The sequence below is a fragment of the Taudactylus pleione genome, unplaced genomic scaffold (assembly GCF_031769625.1).
Source record: "Taudactylus pleione unplaced genomic scaffold, aTauple2 ptg000051l, whole genome shotgun sequence".
NCBI classification, from domain to species: Eukaryota; Metazoa; Chordata; class Amphibia; order Anura; family Myobatrachidae; genus Taudactylus; species Taudactylus pleione.
In genome coordinates this window covers 2,030,759-2,051,799 of record NW_028284453.1, presented here as the reverse complement: position 1 = coordinate 2,051,799, position 21,041 = coordinate 2,030,759, and the positions used below count along the sequence as shown (strand labels likewise).

The 21,041-nt window shown below is 42.5% G+C and overlaps 1 protein-coding gene across 1 annotated transcript in view; it reads right to left on the bottom strand.

Annotated features, from left to right (window-relative positions):
- Window positions 1-314: 314 nt before the first annotated feature.
- LOC148535442 (cell adhesion molecule CEACAM3-like) overlaps window positions 315-21,041 on the bottom strand; it is a 100,676-nt gene continuing 79,949 nt past the window's right edge. The window contains exons 3-5 of the mRNA XM_088462610.1: window positions 13,748-14,104; window positions 6,335-6,364; window positions 315-493 (exon numbers count right to left, since the gene is read on the bottom strand). Coding sequence (XP_088318736.1) covers window positions 315-493; window positions 6,335-6,364; window positions 13,748-14,104 — 566 coding nt within the window. The remainder of the gene's footprint in view (window positions 494-6,334; window positions 6,365-13,747; window positions 14,105-21,041) is intronic.

Below are 21,041 nucleotides of genomic sequence, written 5' to 3'. Positions count from 1 at the left end.
CCTTAAAAAGTGGGAGGCACATATAGAAACCGTTGTAATTCCTACACCGTTCACTTGATTTGGATGTAATTACCCTCAAATCAAATCTGAAAGTCTTCAGTTAAAGCACATCTTGTTTGTTTCACTTCAAAGCCATTGTGGTGGTGAATAGAGGCCAAAATATGAAAATTCTGTCAATGTCCCAATATTTATGCACCTGACTGTATATATATATATATATATATATATATATATATATATATAATGGAAACATATCAAAATTGAGACAAATATTCACTTTACACATTTCCATGCTTTTATATATTGCATCATACTCAATAACCTTTATTTTGCATGTTTTTCCCATTACCTTTCTGCTCCTCTCTCACAGGAAGGACACATCTCTTATACAGTAGAAACGTTGCACTAACAATCAACACAATTCCCAGGATTGTCCCACAGATGATTCCAGCTGTCTCTCTAGCACTGAGCTCAGCAGAGGATCCATGGTCACCTGTACAGTAAATGGATGTGTAAGTTCTTATAATATTGTCACAGACCAAGTAGCATATAAAATAAAGTGAACAGGAGAAAAATAAATACAATTAACATTAGATAATTTCTATTCTTCCCTCAATATACTGCCAGCTGTGCCATACATCTTATTTGTCTCTGTATATTCCTCGTATTTGACATGATCTAATGCAGAAGCAGTGTGATAATGATCAATGTCACTGCTCTTCTCTCGAATAGAAGAGTATGGTCAAAAATTCACTTCTGCAGGTAAGTACACAACTTCCATTGACAGTTTCAGTATTATTTTTTCAGCAATAATGTTTTGATGATGGATAGCTTTTTATGAGCCTTAAACCCCTAAGCTAGGGAAGATTGGTGTTATTTAAAGCAGTGTATTATGGGGATAATTATTGTTGTGATTGTCCTGTGAGGTTCTGGTTTTGTTGTGGACCCGGGGTGGTAATAGGAGCAGACACTGAAGCAGATTTAAAAATAAATGTGGAGTTTTTAATGAGTGACTTAACAGACATGAATGTGGCAAAACAGAAAGTCCGGGTTTAGCACTAAAGAGCATTTGGGAAACTGTAGTGATGCAATGGGAAAAAGTCCAGGTAGTGAAAACAGAAGGCAGTCCAGTATTCCAGGTTTTGTGAGGCTGAAATGAATTGCAGACTGAAGTGAATAATAATGTCCAGAGGATTTGCAAGTGAAGGCAGAGTGCAGGGTAACAGCTGACACAGGTACTGCAAGTGGAGGCAGGGGATTCCAGCAGGGTATGGAGCAGGTCATGTAAGCAGGCTAAGGCAAAGATCCAACAGGCAGGCAGACAAGCTCAGGAACCCTCTCTCAGCTTGCGCTGAGAAACACGTTGCACTGGCAATGAAAGGAAGCTCTGCACTCCCTTAAATACCCAGTGCTGCACTGTGAAAGGCTAGAGAGAGCATGTGACACACCAGGATAGGGCAACTAAGTCACATGTCTGGAGGCAAGATGGCGGCGCCCATGCCAGAACGGAAGCACCACCAGGCCTAACCAGACCAGAATGACATTATGCCCAAACAGGACTACGTGCAGCCAATGCACCCCACCAGGCACGAGCGCCACCGCCAGACGCCCCTCGCCATAGCATCCTCACAGGTATTACCCGTCGACCACCATGCCGAGAAACCCTGGTCGTGACAGTACCCCCCCTTAAGGGTGGCCTCAGGACACTCACCAGGCTTCTCCGGATGGGCAGCATGGAACTTCTTGATGAGTGCGGGAGCATGGATGTCTGGGGCATCAGTCCAACAGCCCTCTTCTGGGCCATAACCCTTCCAGTCTAACAAGTATTGCAAGCGCCCTCTGCACATACGAGAATCCAGAACCTGGCAAACCACAAACTCCATGCCCTTCTGCTCCATGGGAGGTTTCTGTCCTCCCTGAGCTCGCCTTTGGACACCTGCATTACGGTTTGACAGGTGTACCGCCCCAGTCAAACTCCCCACCTTGCTTTGTGGATGTTAAGCCATGGAAAAGTTTAGTTTAACTTGTAGAACGGAACATAAGGCTCTCCAAAATCTTGCTACAAATTGAGCTCCACGGTCAGAAACTATTTTGGTAGGAAGACCATGGAGACGGAATATGTGTTGAACGAACAGGTGAGCCAAGTCAGGAGCAGAAGGCAGTTTCTTTAGGGGTATATAATGGACCATTTTTGAAAATCGGAGCTTGACGTGAAGACTTATGTGGGCGCAAGAGGTACATGAAGAAGTAAACTCCAATACATCCGCCTTCATTGATGGCCACCAATAGCCTCTCTTTAAAAGTTACAGAGTCTTCCGAGTACCTGAGTGGCCTGCAAAGTGAGAGGAATGAGCCCAGGTGAAAAGCAGCTTCCTTAACTCTGGGGCCACAAAAGTCTTCCCAGTAGGAGGCTGTAACTGTATGGTGGCGAACACTCTTGACTCTAAGACAGGGGCATTACGTTGGATCTCCGAATTGTCGTCACAGAGGAGGGATCTAGACAAAGCATCCACTTTCTGATTAAGGGTTCCAGACTGGAAGGTCAGAGTGAACTGGAACTAAGTGAAAAATATTGCCCATCGGGCCAGACGAGGGCTCACACACTGGATATTCTTGAGGAAGAGGAGGTTCCTATGGTCAGTGAAGACAGTGAAGGGAAATTTTGCCCCTTCCAGCAGGTATCTCCATTCTTTTAATGCCAACTTCACTGCCAAGAGTTCTTGTTCACCTATAGCGTAATTTATTTTTGGCAGGAGAGAACCTCTTGGAGAAAAACCCACAGGGATTAACTCGATTATCTTCATAACGCTGGGATAGGACTGTTCCCACAGCTTCTGATGACGCATCCACTTCCAATAAAAAAGGCCTTTTCCAGATCTGGTTGTCGTAGGACTGGAGCAGAAATAATGGCTTGTTTTAAGGGGATACGATTAGGAAGCCGGCGGCCGCAATACCGGCCACCGGCTTCCCAAATCCTCAATGCTGGCAAGGGTTAAATGACAGGCATCTAAAATCTAGACGCCTGTCATTTTCCTGATGCCGGGAGACAGGTGCCCGACATCCCGATTGAAGGGATGACGGGCGCCGTGAGCGGACAGCCGCGGGGGGAAGGTTAGGTTTAGGGCACCCGGGGGGGAGTTAGGATTATGCACCCCCCAGTAGGGGTTAAGGTTAGGCTATTGGAGGGAGGGTTAGGGTTAGGTACCCCCCCGGGGGACTTAGGTTTAGGCAGTGGGGAAGGGGGGGTTAGGGTTAGGCACTTAGAGGGGGGAGGTTAGGGTTAGGCACTTGGGGGGGAGGTTAGGGTTAGACATCCCTAAGGAGGGTTAGGGTTAGGGGAGTTGGTTAGGTTAGTTTTTACTTACCTTAGGGATGATTGGGATTTCCAGCACTGTCGGGCTTCCGCTGCCGGGCTCTGCTCTTTTGTCGGGCTGCCGCTGCTGTGAATCGAACTGCTGGCCATGCGGCAGCCAGGATTTCATACCGAATGTCTTAAGGCTGTTTCTGCCTCAGGTGTCCATATGGCAGGATTAGCGCCTTTACTGGTCAGGGCTGTAATGGGAGCCAATAATGACGAAAATCCCTTTATAAATCGTCTATAGTAGTTTGCAAACCCGAGCAGTCTCTGGATGACTTTCAACATTTGAGGTCGGGACCAATCCAAAATCGCCTGCACCTTCTTGGGGTCCATTTCAAGACTAGAGCCAGAGATGACATAACCAATGAAGAGTACACTGGGCACACCAAAGACACATTTCTCCAATTTTCAGTAAAGGTGGTTCTTCCTCAGACGGGATAATACTTCCTTCACATGTTCATGATGTTCCACTATAGAAGATGAAAAAATCAGTATATCGTCCAGGTAGACAACTGAGATGTATAACAAGTCCTGGAAAATTTAATTAACAAAGCCCTGAAAAACAGCAGGGGCATTACATAAGCAAAGGGCATCACAAGGTATTCAAAATGTCCATCTCTGTTATTAAAGGCGGTCTTCCATTCATCACCAGCAATATATAAAGATGAGATTATAGGCCCCTCTCAGATCTAACTTTGAGAATATGATGGATCCCTTAACCCTGTCGAACAATTCAGTGATCAGTGGAAGCGGATTTTGATTCTTGACCGTTATATCATTAAGGCCCCGGTAGTCTATATAAGGTCTTGAGCCACTATCGTTCTTGCCGACGAAAAAAGAACCCAGCTCCGGCAGGAGAGGTGGAGGGACTAATAAATCCTTTCGCTAGGTTGTCCTGGATGTATTTGGACATAGCTTTGGTCTCAGGCAAGGATAGAGGATAAGTGCTACCACGAGGTGGCATCTTGTCAGACAACAGATCGATTAGACAATCCCATTCTCTGTGAGGAGGTAAGACATTCGCCAGTTGTTTGGAAAAAACATCAGTGAATATCTGGTACTCCTTAGGAATAGCTGGAGATATTAATGAAGCTGTTTTCCTTACAGGTTGTATCTTAGGAAGACAGGATTCTGACAGTCAGCCCCCCATGAAAGAATTTGTATTGAACACCAGTCTATTGGAGTGCTCCAATACGGACTAGTACTGGTTGAGTTTCTTTGGTGAGCACTCCCTCCATTAGCTAGAGGCCGTCCATCTACAGAGGTCAGAGAAATTGCGTGATTGAGAGATGAACAAGGAATCTGTAGTTTGTCAACTAAGCGGGAGGTCAAGAAATTTCCGGCTACTCCAGAATCTAGTAGAGCAGTAGTGAAGGCAGGTTTAGGTTTGAGATCTATAAGGTAATTTTGAAATCTTTAGTATTTGGGGACGGGCTCATAACTCCTAACTTGATGTCCCCACGGTCAGTTAGGAACGGGTGTTTCCCGATTTATGGGAGCAGAAGGCCAACAGGTGACTCGAATTTCCACAGTATAGGCAAAGGTTTTTTAATATTCTTCTCTGATGTTCCTCTTTGGAGAGATGGGTATGATTCACCTGCATTGGCTCTTCATCTGTAGAAGGAGGGGTTGGACAGGTAGTAGAGGGAGGAGTAGATGGCCTTTGCCGGTCAGTTCTGTGCTTTTCAGCCTGACGTTCTCTGAAGTGTAGGTCAATCTTATTACAGAGAGAAATCATATAGTTTAGGTTAGCAGGAAGGTCACGGGTGACCAGATCATCTTTTAAAATTGAATATAAAACAAATAGGTCGCACCAAAGTATTTAGCACATAATACCTATATCACATAACCCTCTTAATATTATAGTTTAATTTAATTATCAGGATAAATATGAGGGGTGCTATCACTGGATCAATGAATTAGTACACAACATCAAAAAGAAAAAAGTAGTCCACTTATTTGGATGCACAACAGTGTCGATGTAGGTATATTAATATTAAAATATAACTTTTATTAAGTATACATTAATAAATATGCAAAATAAGTTAAAATCAGCTAAGTAAAATGATAGGAAAGTAATGAAAATTAAAATAAAAGCTGTATTAATCTCTGTGTCCCGTAATTATTATGAGACGCTGTGTAATTGTATATATATTTTTTCACTTATAACCATTGGATTGTCGCAGAGTAAAGTAAAGGCAAGAATGTATCTATAGTATATTTATTATAGATGAAAAGTATGTTAATATATTATATCACTACTGATCCTCAAATTAACTCACAGCATTAAGGCATATTTATATTTATTGGACCATAATATAATATATAACCATCTTTCAAGATGTTGTCCTTAAATTCAGACCCAGACTGTGTGTCCTATAATATAGTATGTATCTTGGTTATACACTAGTTAAGCCTATATTGATACAAGTATCCATCCAATACATATAGTTGTAATTTTGAAACACTTTGTTTCTATCTCAGTGACACACTGATCCTTAAGTCAGGAAGTGCCAGATATTATTATTTGAATGGTTCGCAAATAGTCAGAGTAGTCACACTATTAAAGGCTTAATTCTGATTCACAATTGACTGCTTATGTTAAGGCTATCAAATTATTATCACACATTATCTGAATCTAAAATGTACAATAGTATCTATTGCCCTCACTATCTACACCAGAGCTGCACCAGCTATTGTATCCAGACTGGTATCATGCCATTTTAATACTGCCCAAATATAGATTCTGTGAGCAGCGGTACTAGCACATTCTCACTCGATCTTTGGGTCTCTATCACTGCACGTGGCGTTACCACACCACAGTCCGTTATTAGCTGTTACTGTGTCAGCTCAGTAGCATAAAGACACAGTCTCAAACATGCAGCCCCGATGTCACGCTGCATACATTCACAGCGGACAGCGGTGTATCCCTTCTCCCAGCGTACAATCTCACTGCCGTGATGTTACACTGTATACATTCACAGTGGACAGGCACGTACTCACTGTCTATTAAGCATACAATACAGCATATTCTCTATTTGGTAGAGTACATTAGTCTAATTAATAGAGCTAAATGCCGATGCACGTTTCGCTGTAGCTTTATCACAAAGGCAAGCCGACTGCTCTCCTTCCCGGGTCTTTTATACGTCTCAACACCAATCATCACTTGTCATTCATTTCTCATATAGTTCATTAATATACTATAGGATTATGTTGAATTAACCTACATATTTTAAATCTTTAGGAAATGACTCACCAAAATAGTATCTTTATTATGAGGAATTCTCATTATAATTGATTTAAATTATTAATCTTTAATTGTGACAATTAATTCTTAATAAATATTAAATAGAAAAAACAAAACAAAAAAAAAACAACTATATGGCTAATCCATTATATCAAAAATTAATCAAATATAATAATAGTGACTATTCTAACCAATATACAAATAATGACCAATATGAATACATATGATATAATTAATGTGTTTTTAACTACTATATAAAATATAAAATGTGATTAATTCAAATGTGATGATGTGTACATATATGTGTGTGTATCTATTATGGTATAAATCTAGTAAGTGAAATTCAATCTTAAAGATTTATTATAAAATATTCTAAGTGTAATTAATCAATATGTAAATGCATATACACATGTGCACAACTACACATAAATATATATATATATATATATATATACATGTGCATTCCCCAAATGTGTGTTTCTCCCAATATATTAAACAAATTGATGTGCTAAATTCAAATACTAAATAAAAAATGTATGTTGTACACCTATAATAAATGTGATATCACAAAAAAATAAATAAAATTTAGATAAATAAAATAAATAAAATAAAAGTGCTCAAATAATTTTATTAATAAAACATTACATAGTAGCATGAATAATCCTCATACAATATCACAATTGTAATTCAAAGATAACAAAATTATTCCCCATATAACCTCCAATATACTGAGTAGCATATTCTAATATATTATATATTCAAATCACTTCATAAAAGGAAAATTAATCGAAAATTGATCAAAAACTACTCTAAATTCATCATAGAAAGACCGAAAAATTTATATTTTCATTAAGACCCTTTGGTGTCACACTATCCATTAAGAATATCTGTCTGGCTTCCTGCTTCAGAAGCTCTCGAGTTATATCTCCTCCTCTCAAGCCCAATTGAATTTTCTCCATTCCAAATGCCTTTAATGCTTTGCTATTTCCTTGATGATACTTCAAAAAATATTTTGCTACACTGGTGAGAGTTTTCTTGCTAGTTTCATCTCTATTGATATTATAGACATGTTCCATTACTCTCTTTTTCAATTGTCTTTTCGTCATGCCCACATAGAACTTTTCACAGGGGCAGATTAGACAATATATAACTCCCAAGGTGGAACAATTAATAAAGTCTCTGATCTCACATTTTTTGCCATAGCGATTCACATAATGGCTTTTCTTCACCATATATTCACAGGCCCTGCAGTGTTCACATTTGCGAGATCCTGTATTTTGTTCACATGATCTTTTTCTTACACCAAAATGACTATGTGTTAAATGATCTTTCAGATATTTTGATCTTCTCCAGCTTATATCTATTTTAGAACCTAAAATGGTGGCTAGATCCTCATCTGTTTTAAGAATATAAGAATATTTCTGCAAAGCATATTTCAAATCCTTCCACTGCCTGCAATAAGTTCCTATAAATCTAATTGTTTGTTCTTTTGCCATTTTTGATTTTTCTTTTTTTTGAAACAGTAATTTGTCTCTATCTTTCAATTGAGTATCTAGGTAAGCTTTATTAATGATGTTCTTACTATAACCTCTTGATCTCAACCTACCCTTAAGTTCAGCCGCTCTTATCTGAAAGGTATCATCTAATGAACAATTTCTCTTCATCCGAAGGAATTCCCCTTTTGGAACACTTTTCTTAGTAGCAGGGTAGTGAGAACTTTGATAATGTAGAATGCTATTAGTAGCTGTTTTCTTTCGATACACATCCGTTTCCAGATTTCCTTTATCATTAATTTTGATTTTAATATCCAGAAAGTTGACCTGTATATTATCCACTTCTGTTGTTAATTTTAAATTGAGAGTATTATCACTGAGTTTGTCAATAAATTCTATTAATAGATTCTCCTCCCCTTCCCAGACGATAAAAATATCGTCTATGAATCTTAGCCATAATAATAATTTCTCAGTGTATCTCAAGTTATCATCTGCAAATACCACCTCCTGCTCCCACCAGCCTAAATACAAATTTGCATACGTCGGGGCACAAGTACTGCCCATTGCAGTTCCCCGTACTTGCAAATAGTATTTCTCATTAAACAGGAAATAATTCTTAGTCAAAATGAACTTCAATAACTTCAACAAAAAAACACCAAATTCATCATCTCTTCTTTCCATGTTTAAGAAATACCTTGCAGCTTCTAGGCCCGAATCATGATTAATGCTTGTATACAAACTTTCAACATCACATGTGGCAAGTATAGTATTACTGCTAAGGGATATACCTTCTATCTTTCCTAATAGGTCCATAGTATCCCTCAAATATGATGGCAATTGCATTACATATTGTCTCATGTGCTTGTTTCATCTATAATAAATATACTATAGATACATTCTTGTCTTTACTTTACTCTGCGACAATCCAATGGTTATAAGTGAAAAAATATATATACAATTACACAGCGTCTCATAATAATTACGTACACAGAGATTAATACAGCTTTTATTTTAATTTTCATTACTTTCCTATCATTTTACTTCACTGATTTTAACTTATTTTGCATATTTATTAATGTATATTTAATAAAAGTTATATTTGAATATTAATATACCTGCATCTACACTGTTGTGCATCCAAATAAGTGGACTACTTTTTTCTTTTTGATGTTTTGTACAGATCATCTTTTAGTCGATCAGAAAGCCCATGCCAGAAAGCTGAGGTGAGGGCTTCAACATTCCACTTGAGTTCTGATGCTAAAATCTGAAACTGTACGGCATATTGACTGACAGGACGGATCCTTGTCTCAGGGTCATGATACTGGATGATGCTGACACAGGGCCTGATTCAGACATGGTCGCAAGCACTGAGCTCTCGCAACCGGGTCGATGGTGGCCCCGAGCACATGCAGGGTCCATTGTGCATATGCGCGAGACCTGGATAGCGATGGGCAAGCCGTCACTCCGGGTCTCGCACCAAAGGGGGCGTGCGTGCTGTCGATGTTGAGTGACAGCACGCCCCCTTTGGTGGGCAGGCCGGGGGGGTGGCTGCCCAGACGGAGGCGTTCTCATGAGAACACCTAACATTTGGGGGCGGCCCCACTGACATCACAAGTGATGTCAGTAGTAGAGCTTTTGGCTCTGTTTGAGCCGAAAGCTCTCTGGGGCTTGCGGCCACAAGACCCTACCACAAGGGTCTCGTCGCAAGCCCGATGGTCGCGATGGTCTTGACCATCGCAACCATCATCCTGGCCGCTCACATTAGCTGTGGGTGGCAACCATAAAAAAAGACGCCCTGATTCAGAGCGAGCACTCTGTCAGAGCGTCCGGCTCTGAATCAGGGCCTCAGTGCATCCAGGTTCATCGAAAATCCTCCTGAATGATGATACAAAGTCTGCATAGTTATCCAGCAGTGATTCAGAATGCTCCCAGAGTGGAGAAGCCCGATCCAAAGCCAGACCGGACAACAGAGACACGATGTATGCCACTTTAGTTCTTGTAGTAGGAAAGTTATCAGGCTGCAGGGTAAAGTGAATATTACACTGATTCAGGAAGCCACGACAGAGCTTAGGATCGCCGTCAAATTTGCTTGGCATAGGAAGATGTAAACGGGGAGATACCCTGTTCCCTGTATTACCAGGCACAGGAGTAGGTGTAGTTGCTGACACCCCAGGGGTGGATAACGAGGTTTGCAGATTATCCTGTCATTTAGACATCTCCTGTAGGAACTGAGCCATTTGGTGTTGCATAGCTTCCAGGTTTTCCAAACGGCCAGCAATACACTGGAATAAATCCACTCCAGACTCCTGTTCTGTGGCCAGATCCATGGGGCCAGTGCAAACTGTGAGGTTCTGGTTTTGTTGTGGAGCAGGGGTGGTAATAGGAGCAGACACTGAAGCAGATTTAAAATAAACATGGAGTTTTTAATGAGTGGCTTAACAGACATGAATGTGGCAAAACAGAAAGACCGGGTTTAGCACTGAAGTGCACTTGGGAACTGTAGTGATGCAATGGGAAAAAGTCCAGGTAGTGAAAACAGAAGGCAGTCCAGTATTCCAGGTTTTGTGAGGTTTAAATGAATTGCCGGCTGAAGTAAATCATAATGTCCAGAGGATTTGCAAGTGGAGGCAGGGTGCAGGGTAACAGCTGACACAGCTACTCAGGCAAGGGAGAGGCAATAGGAGGAGGCAGGGGATTGCAGCAGGGTATGGAGCTGGTCTGGAAAGCAGGCTAAGGTAAAGATCCAACAGGCAGGCAGACAAGCTCAGGAACCCTCTCAGCTTGCGCTGAGAAACACATTGCACTGGCAATAAAAGGAAGCTCTGCACTCCCTTAAATACCCAGTGCTGCACTGTGAAAGGCTAGAGAGAGCATGTGACACACCAGGATAAGTCACATGTAAGGAGGCAAGATGGCAGCGCCCATGCCAGAACGGAATGGAAGCACCACCAGGCCTAACCAGACCAGAATGACAGTATGCCCACACAGGACTATGCGCAGCCAATGCACACCGCCAGACATCAGCGCCACCGCCAGATGCCCCTAGCGATAGCATCCTCACAGGTATTACCCGTCGACCACCATGCCGAGAAACCCTGGTCATGACATGTCCTAGCCAATGAGTTTCAAAGGGGGGGGGTGTTTAGGGGTGGGCAATTCTTTTCTTACTGTAGCTAAAGTCTGGGCTCTGCCTCTTTTGCTGAAATTCTGTCAATTTTTTCTTTGTTGTTTTTCAGTCCTTTTTATTAGATAGGAAAGAACGGCAGTGTCGTGGCCATTTTCACTGCATTATAGTCTATATACAGTATAGTCTACATAGTCAGTGTTGTGGCCATTTCACTGCATTATAGCCTGTGTAGGGGTGCTCCTCTGCAATACACTGAGTAGGCTGATTTACCCTACTGAGGGTAGAGGCACTGACTGCCTGATTGGGCCTTTAGGTGTATTGCTATGGAAGTTGGAAGCCTTCTACTCGCCATTGTGAAGGTCAATCAGCTTGCAAGTTGTTGTAACCTGTATTTAATGATTTAAGAAATGCTTGTCATCTGTTCTTGAAATTGAAGGGACCCCTTTTCTAATGTACATACTGCAAATATATTTTTTGATAAAACAGTTAAAACTTTAGTGGTCCCCATGCATTAGCAACACATGTACCAGTGTGGCTTCTGCATAGAAGATATAATGGTGAGAACCGCTATCCTTATACTAACACCCTTCCCATAGGCTTACCTGGGAATGGAGTGCTATATAATCATTTAGGTAAGATTTAGCTTTAAATGTAGATTCATCATCATTAATATACAGCAGCCTCTTACCCAGGTCATCATCATCATCACTATGGACTGTTTATTATCACACATCATCTCTCCCTATGATTTCCAGCCTGGTAGTAATGAGGGCTGATGGGAGATAGACAGAGACAGTTTTTTAGCCAGTGAGCTGCTGCTGTGATACTGAGTAATGTTGGGATATTGCAACAGACTGAGGGGTCTATTTAGTAAACCAAAAAAAAAAAATGCTTTTCTCCAGTATTTTGGTTGGAGAAAGCCTAAAATTTCCTATCCCCATAGTTACGTAGTTACTTAGTATACAGCATAATGTGGACAAATTACTGATTTCTCCACCTTTTCGCTTCTCCCTCTGCAGTTCTGCTGACCCCATCTGTTTTGATAAGAGTTTCGCAGAATCAATATTTATAAATATCGCTTCTCTCATCATTTGTAAGAAAAACTCCGCCATCTCAGGATGATGTTATGTGTATATTTAGTAAGCAAAATAGGAGAAAAGCAAGAAGAGGCTGCTCTGTTCCTGCTCTCTCCCAGTGCAGTGCTCCCTCAGATCCTCCACACAGTCATTCTGTCACACCGGGCAGCCGCAATCTGCTTCTTCTCCCCACTGGTGCCTTGTTCTCAGCCGGATATGTTACGACAGCAGGAGACCCCCATTCCCCCCCAAACACACAGCAGTAAGTGCCACCCCTTCCCCAAGCATATGGCAGCAGGTGGCCCACCTTCTCCCTCGTACACAGTAATGGGTGGCCCCCCTTCCCCCAGCACATGGCAGCAGGCAATGGGCAGCTCCCCCTTCACACAGCAGCATCTCCGCCCAGCAGCAGCCTCCCTCCCCAGCCCAGCACACAGCAGGAGGGATACTGGAGCAGTAGCTGGATAGAAAAAGAGGAAGAAGCATTGCTGCAGGAGGTGGCACATGTGCACTGTAGATTAACCTGTCTTCAGAAAAGTGAGCTTGATCTCCAGGAATTTTGATGGGACAGTCCTTTCATTACAAGGTCTGCCCTGGCATTAAATAAGGTGAAATAGTTTGGAGATTTGCCATGAAAACAAGCGGTACATATCAAATTATTTTCACACTACTTACTAAATGGAGCTCTCACACTTAATAGTGTTGTTTGAGTGATTACACTGGATTAACAGCAGGTGGCACTGTTACAAAGTGTTATTGTGTTATCCCTCGGTAATTAGTACTGTAATCTAATGTTATGGATTATTCTAGCTCTTAGAGATGGCCATCGGTCATGTTACCATAGATGGTTACCATCGATGGTGATATAGTAAGTGGTCATCGATGACCACCAACTATGCAATGGATGACCATCAATGGTTTCACCAATCGATGGTCATTTCTGTTATTTGCCTGACTGGTCCATGGGCCAATTAGGACCTGGGGGTGGGGCTTTGTAGATGCTGGGGCAGAGCTATGCTATCCCAGCACCTTGTAAAAAAAAAAAAAAATCAGTTATGCTCCCCCATCGATGGGGAAAACATTCAACATCGGCCATAAACCATCGATGATTATGAATCCTTGATGGCCATCCCTATTAGATCTAGAAGATGTGATGTAGTGAAGTAATATCTGTTATTGATGTTATTCCTGCCATGTCTGTATGATGTTCATAAACAAACCCAGTTTATATTTTAAATAGTTTTACCACAAAGAGCTCCCCTGTGTGTGCCTACTGTCTATGGAAAGGAAGAAGATTTGATCTGTTAATACCTCTACTAACACAGGTAACAGCTCAGCGCTGGAGTTACCTCGGTACCCAGCAACCACACACAGAGGAGACGTAGACACCGGTCATTATACATCACACGCCTATGCCTGGCGCAGTGATTACATGTTACTCACCACAGACAGTCAGGGCCACAGAGGCTTGTTGTGCTGGCTTCTCTGTCTGTACAATCACTGTGTAGTTACCGCTATCTGTTATATGGAGATCAGAGATCAGTAATGAGCCATTAGGGAAAGGGCTGGCCCGAGGGAAGTACAGAGGTCCAGGAAGTGATGAGGAAGTATCAATAGGAATATATCCGAGGATTTGATCCTCACCTCTGGTGCTTAGTCCTTTATACCAAATGACAGCCAGAATCCTCCCAGTGATGACCCCAGTAACACTCAGGGTGACATTTTCCTGGATCACTGGATACTGAGGGATCAGCTGAATATTGATCATCCCACTGGTCAGATCCATCCACAGACTGAGGAGAGCTGGAAGAGAAAAATCCAGATATCAAACTCATGTTGTTATTGTGAGTTGTTTTTTATGATAGTTACAGCTGTAGCCCCAGGAGTAGTTCTAATAGTGTTAGGAAACATAATTTGGGATAATGAAAAGACACAGAATGATGGAAATATACATATGGGCTATACTGTATGAAGGAGCACATATATAGATATACATTTCTATATACTGCATACATGATGCTGTCTATCCAGTGCTGTCATTTGGGGCAGTGCATGGCTTCTTGGCACCATAGGCAAATCCACTCCCTAGCTCCCTTCCATCCCCTATTAGTCTCTTCCCAGCCCTTCATACACATATCTAATTCCCTCCTGGCCAGCAAAGCTGCAGCCCAGATGCATAAATATCTGCTGCAGATTCCACCACTCCATATGGCCAGTGTCGGACTGGGTCATGAAGGGCCCACCAGGGAAATGTATCAATAGTGGCCCATACCTGGGGTTGTGGCCACCCTCCACAGAGGCCTGGCTACCCATTAGAGAGTGCATGGACTGGGCCCTTTAAAAATGTATATGTAATAAATAGTGCTAGTGCATGCATCATAATGTAGCAAATTAATAACTTTTAATAACAACTTTCATTGTAGAAAGTACACCATATTCCTGTACAGTATAATGTTACATATTTATAATGTATAGTTTAAGTGCACAGGCTTGAACCTGATCCCTAGAATAGTGGGTAGGCCCTCAGGGATTGTGGCCCACCGGGGGATTCCCCTGTACCCTTGTTGACCAGTCCGACCCTGCCTACGGCTCTATTTGTGGCTGCTCGTGCACAGGAACGCTGTCGCGGCAGAACCTGTCAATTTAACATTTTGCTGCTGTAATTAGTGGCAAAAGTACACATGTTAGCATTTGCTGGGATAGCTGATTTTTGGAACAGCTATTCTGACCTGTATAATCTGATAAATACAGTGTAGGCCTGAAAATAGATTATGATGTTTTTCAGGGTCCAATTGCCATCGGTGATAAACAGGCTCCTTAGTGTCACATGAAGCACTGAGATAATTGAGAGATGAACAGTTCAGCAGCTACACAGCGAGTTTCCAAACTGCTAACACACCTCCCGATTTGTGAGATTGCAGAACCCTGCACCCCCATTTTTAGGTATATTAAGAACACATTTTTCTGCTTATTTTGTCAGTACAAATGAGATTTAATTAAGAGATAATAAATACATTAAATAAAACTACACAGAACAATAGTCTATGTTTAAAGTAAATAAAGGGCTGTTCACAAACTGGTATGAAGGTGCAATGTAATATAATGTTTACACTGTTGTACAGCACACAGCACACTCTGAGACCTAATTGTAAGTGCATAGGCATCTTACGAAAGTACAGAGTAGGTGTGATCCTTAAAGTATGTTGGGTGGACCATCGGAGTCCACCAGTACAAAATAAAATATCCATTGCACATTGTCAATGTACAGTAAGTGAACACACAGAACATACAGAAATCAGAGACGGTTGGGTAGAGTAAAGGTATTCCGGGTAGATTTGGAATGAGGCGCATTGGTGTGAGTTGTTTTGTAACAACAGTTTATATGTGATGCAAGATTACTGGAATGAGATAAAGGGGTACAGGAGGTGTATATTTTGGGTGACTGTGTGTATGGATGCTCAGTCCTGTCACTATACACAGAGGAGGCGCTGCTTCAGTATAATCTTATTCTTTTATGGGATGCACTTTCTGTTTGCACCTCTAAAGATATGTACATTACTAGGTGCACTAATTTTATGTAATAACAATCTTCACACCACACATACATGTAACATGCAATAAAAGCCAGCATAACTGAGAGACTGTGCTAGAGGACATATATCACACGGAGTTATCACTGCTCAAGTTTTGCTCATAATTGTAAATGTATAGTTTCTAAGTGTATCTTTTCAGACTCGTTTTTCCCTAATAAGCGCAGACAGACAAATCATCATATGAGAAATGTATAGGAACCTTGTTGTGCTGTATGGCCCATGGTAATATGACCTAGAACATAAATGTAATAGTGTAGTACAGATGTATCATTATGCCTGTGGCCCTGTGTGTGGATGGGAACCTTGTTGTGCTGTATATGGTAATATGTCCTACAACATAAATGTAATAGTATAGTACAGATGTATCATTATGCCTGTGGCACTGGTCCTGTATATAGGAACCTTGTTGTGCTGTATGGTGCATGGTAATATGTCCTAGAACATAAATGTAATAGTGTAGTAAAGAGGTATCATTATGCCTGTGGCACTGGTCCTGTGTGGACCTTTTTGTGCTGTATGGCCCCTGGTAATATGTCCTAGAACATAAATGTAATATTATAGTACAGATGTATATACCTGTGGCACTGTGTGTGAGTAGGAACCTTACCTGCTATTACAGAGCCCCTCATTGCATATGTCCTCAATGTTTCTCCTGTTAGTCTCTGTAGAATGAGGAATTTGTGTCTAGTTATTTGTGTCACAACTCTAACCATAGTACTTCCTCATATTGTAACTAGGGGTGTGCACCGGCCACTTTTCGTGTTTTGTGTTTGGATCTGGATCTTTCTTCGTGTTTTGGTCTGGATTGGTTTTGCCAAAACCACCCTTCCGTGTTTTGGGTTCTGGGTTTTGTGTTTTGGATCTGTATTTTTTTGAAAAAAAGCATAAAAACAGCTAAAATCACAGAATTTGTAGGTTTTTCTGCTCCTATGCTATTATTAACCTCAATAACCTTAATTTCCACTAATTTCCAGTCTATTCTGAATACCTCACACCTCACAATAGTGTTTTTATGTCCAAAAGGTTGCACCGAGGTAGCTGGATGACTATGCTAAGCGACACGAGTGGGCGGCACAAACACGTGACCCATCTAGGCGTCAAACTGCAGTGGCAGACAGGATGGCATTGAAAAACTAGGCCCCAAACTGTACATAATGCAAAGAAAAAAAAGAGGTGCAAGATGGAATTGTCCTTGGGCCCTCCCACCAACCCTTATGTTGTATAAACAGGACATGCACACTTTAACAAACCAATCATTTCAGCGCCAGGGTCTGCCACACAACTGTGGCTGAAATGATTGGTTCGTTTGGGCCCCCACAAAACAAGCTGGCAATTAATCTGTCCCTGCACAAACTGGCTCTATGGAGGCAAGAAGTCGTCCTCATCCTCCTCATCCACAGATTCCTCACCCTCTTCAGTGTTATGTACATCCTCATCCTCACAGAGTATTAATTCGTCCCTGCTGGAACCACAGGTCCCTCTGTACGTTCTGGAGGCTGGTCTCCCTGGAAGAGTTGATCATTCATTTTATGAACATCATCTTCTCCACATTTTGTGGAAGCAACCTCCTACGCCTTTCGCTAACAAGGTTCCCGGCTGCACTAAACACTCTTTCGGAGTACACACTGGAGGGGGGGCAACTCAGGTAAAATAGAGCCAGTTTGTACAGGGACCTCCAAATTGCTTCTTTTTCCTGCCAGTACAGGTACGGACTGTCTGACATGCCTACTTGGATGCTGTCACCGATGTAATCCTTTAACAGACAGACGCACGCTTGTCGCTGCTGCTTTGAGGATTCAAGTGCGGCTACAGCCCACACAATTCACAAAGACAGAAAAAAAAAAAGAATATTTTTATTGTTTGTGGAGCACACTTTGAGGGTTACACCACCCTCTAACAGACAGACGCACGCTTGTCGCTGCTGCTTTGAGGATGCAAGTGCGGCTACAGCCCACACAATTCACAAAGACAGAAAAAAGAAGAAGAATATTTTTATTCTTTGTGTAGCACACTTTGAGGGTGTCACCACCCTTTAACAGACAGACGCACGCTTGTCGCTGCTGCTTTAAGGATGCAGGTGCGGCTACAGCCCACACAATTCACAAAGACAGAAAAAAGAAGAATATTTTTATTGTTTGTGTAGCACACTTTGAGGGTGTCACCACCCTTTAACAGACAGACGCACGCTTGTCGCTGCTGCTTTGAGGATGCAAGTGCGGCTACATCGCACACAAGTCACAAACACATAAAAAAAATAGTTTTTTATTTTTTGGAGCACTTTGAGAGTTACACCACCCTTTAACAGACAGACGCACGCTTGTCGCTGCTGCTTTAAGGATGCAGGTGCGGCTACAGCCCACACATTTCACAAAGACCGAAAAAAAAGAACAATATTTTAATTGTTTGTGTAGAACACTTTGAGGGTGTCACCACCCTTTAACAGACAGACGCACGCTTGTCGTTGCTGCTTTAAGGATGCAGGTGCGGCTACAGCCCACACAATTCACATAGACAGATAAAAGAAGAAGAATATTTTTATTGTTTGTGTAGCACACTTTGAGGGTGTCACCACCCTTTAACAGACAGACGCACGCTTGTCGCTGCTGCTTTAAGGATGCAGGTGCGGCTACAGCCCACACATTTCACAAAGACCGAAAAAAAAAGAACAATATTTTAATTGTTTGTGTAGCACACTTTGAGGGTGTCACCACCCTTTAACAGACAGACGCACGCTTGTCGCTGCTGCTTTGAGGATGCAGGTGGAATCTAGACGGGATTTGGAACCGAGGACACACTACCTCCATCAATTGTCTAAATCCCACTGCACTAATGTCGGATACCGGACGCACGTCTAACACCAACATAGCAGTCAAGGCCTCAGTTATACGTTTTGCTTCAGGATGACTGCTGTCGTACTTCATCCTCATCGCTAGGGACTGTTGGAGGGTCAATTGTTTAGTAAAAGTAGTGATGTTCCTACTTCCTCTCTGGGATGATGAACAACTCCCAGCAGCAGCAACAGCACTAGTAGGAAGTGGTTCTTGATCTTTCCCTATTTTATTTTTATCAGAGAAAGTTTGGTCCTCCATTTATGTTATATTGATATATATACGTGCGGCTAAAGCGCACACAAACACAGAAAATATTTTTTTATTTTTGCTGGAGAGTAGTGCACTTTGTGGGTTACACCACCCTTTAAGAAATGAGCCAGCCGGCTCTTTACTTATGGGACACAGGCGCACGCTTGGCGCTGCTCCTTTGTTGATGCACGTGCAGCCACAGTGCACACAAGTCACAAACACAGAAAATATATATTTTTTTGGTTTGGAGTGTACTTTGGGGGTTACAGAACCCTTTAACGGTCAAGCCAGCCGGCCCTTTACTTATGACACAGGCGCACGCTTGGCACTACTTTGTTGATGCACGTGCGGCTACTGCGCACACAATTCACAAACACAGAAAATAATTTTTTTTTTGGTTTGGACTGGAGTGTACTTTCGGGGGTTACAGCACCCTTTAACGGTCAAGCCAGCCGGCCCTTTACTTATGACACAGGCGCACACTTGGCACTACTTTGTTGATGCACGTGCGGCTACTGCGCACACAATTCACAAACACAGAAAATAATTTTTTTTCGGTTTGGACTGGAGTGTACTTTGGGGGTTACAGCACCCTTTAACGGTCAAGCCAGCCGGCCCTTTACTTATGACACAGGCGCACGCTTGGCACTACTTTGTTGATGCACGTGCGGCTACTGCGCACACAATTCACAAACACAGAAAATAATTTTTTTTTTGGTTTGGACTGGAGTGTACTTTCGGGGGTTACAGCACCCTTTAACGGTCAAGCCAGCCGGCCCTTTACTTATGACACAGGCGCACGCTTGGCACTACTTTGTTGATGCACGTGCGGCTACTGCGCACACAATTCACAAACACAGAAAATAAATTTTTTTTTGGTTTGGACTGGAGTGTACTTTGGGGGTTACAGCACCCTTTAACGGTCAAGCCAGCTGGCCCTTTACTTATGACACAGGCGCACGCTTGGCACTACTTTGTTGATGCACATGCGGCTACTGCGCACACAATTCACAAACACAGAAAATAATTTTTTTTTTGGTTTGGACTGGAGTGTACTTTGGGGGTTACAGCACCCTTTAACGGTCAAGCCAGCCGGCCCTTTACTTATGACACAGGCGCACGCTTGGCACTACTTTGTTGATGCACGTGCGGCTACTGCGCACACAATTCACAAACACAGAAAATATTTTTTTTTTTGGTTTGGACTGGAGTGTACTTTGGGGGTTACAGCACCCTTAACGGTCAAGCCAGCCGGCCCTTTACTTATGACACAGGCGCACGCTTGGCACTACTTTGTTGATGCACGTGCGGCTACTGCGCACACAATTCACAAACACAGAAAATAATTTTTTTTTTGGTTTGGACTGGAATGTACTTTCGGGGGTTACAGCACCCTTAACGGTCAAGCCAGCCGGCCCTTTACTTATGACACAGGCGCACGCTTGGCACTACTTTGTTGATGCACGTGCGGCTACTGCGCACACAATTCACAAACACAGAAAATATATTATTTTTTTAGCACTTGGGGGGAGCACCCCTGATGGACAGAGCACCCCCTGGACAACACTACAGCACCTCTTTAGGACTGGGACACTGCACAGGACTTTGGAGTGGACACAGCCCCTATGGAGAACTGACTGCACAACACAGTCCAGCCAGCCCCTATGGACTTTGAAGTAGTGGACACAGCCCCTATTAACAACAGCAGCACAGCACAACACAGCCAGCCCCTATGGACTTTGAAGTAGTGGACAACAGCAGCACTACACTACACTACACTACACAGCCCTAACTCCCACCCTCCCTCTTCACTGTCCACAGCCAAGTGAGAAAATGGCGCCGACGTGGGTACCTTATATAGGATCCAAAACCCGCGAGACTCGGAAGGCGGGATGATGACGTTTTGCCTCGATTTCAGATCCGAGTCAGGCGGGAAAAGTCGAGCCTGATTCGGATCGGACTCGGATCGGGGGGGCTCGGGGGGGTTCGGATTTCAGAAATCCGAACCCGCTCACCCCTAATTGTAACCTAGCTACATTACCGGAATACCAAATATCGAGGGATACA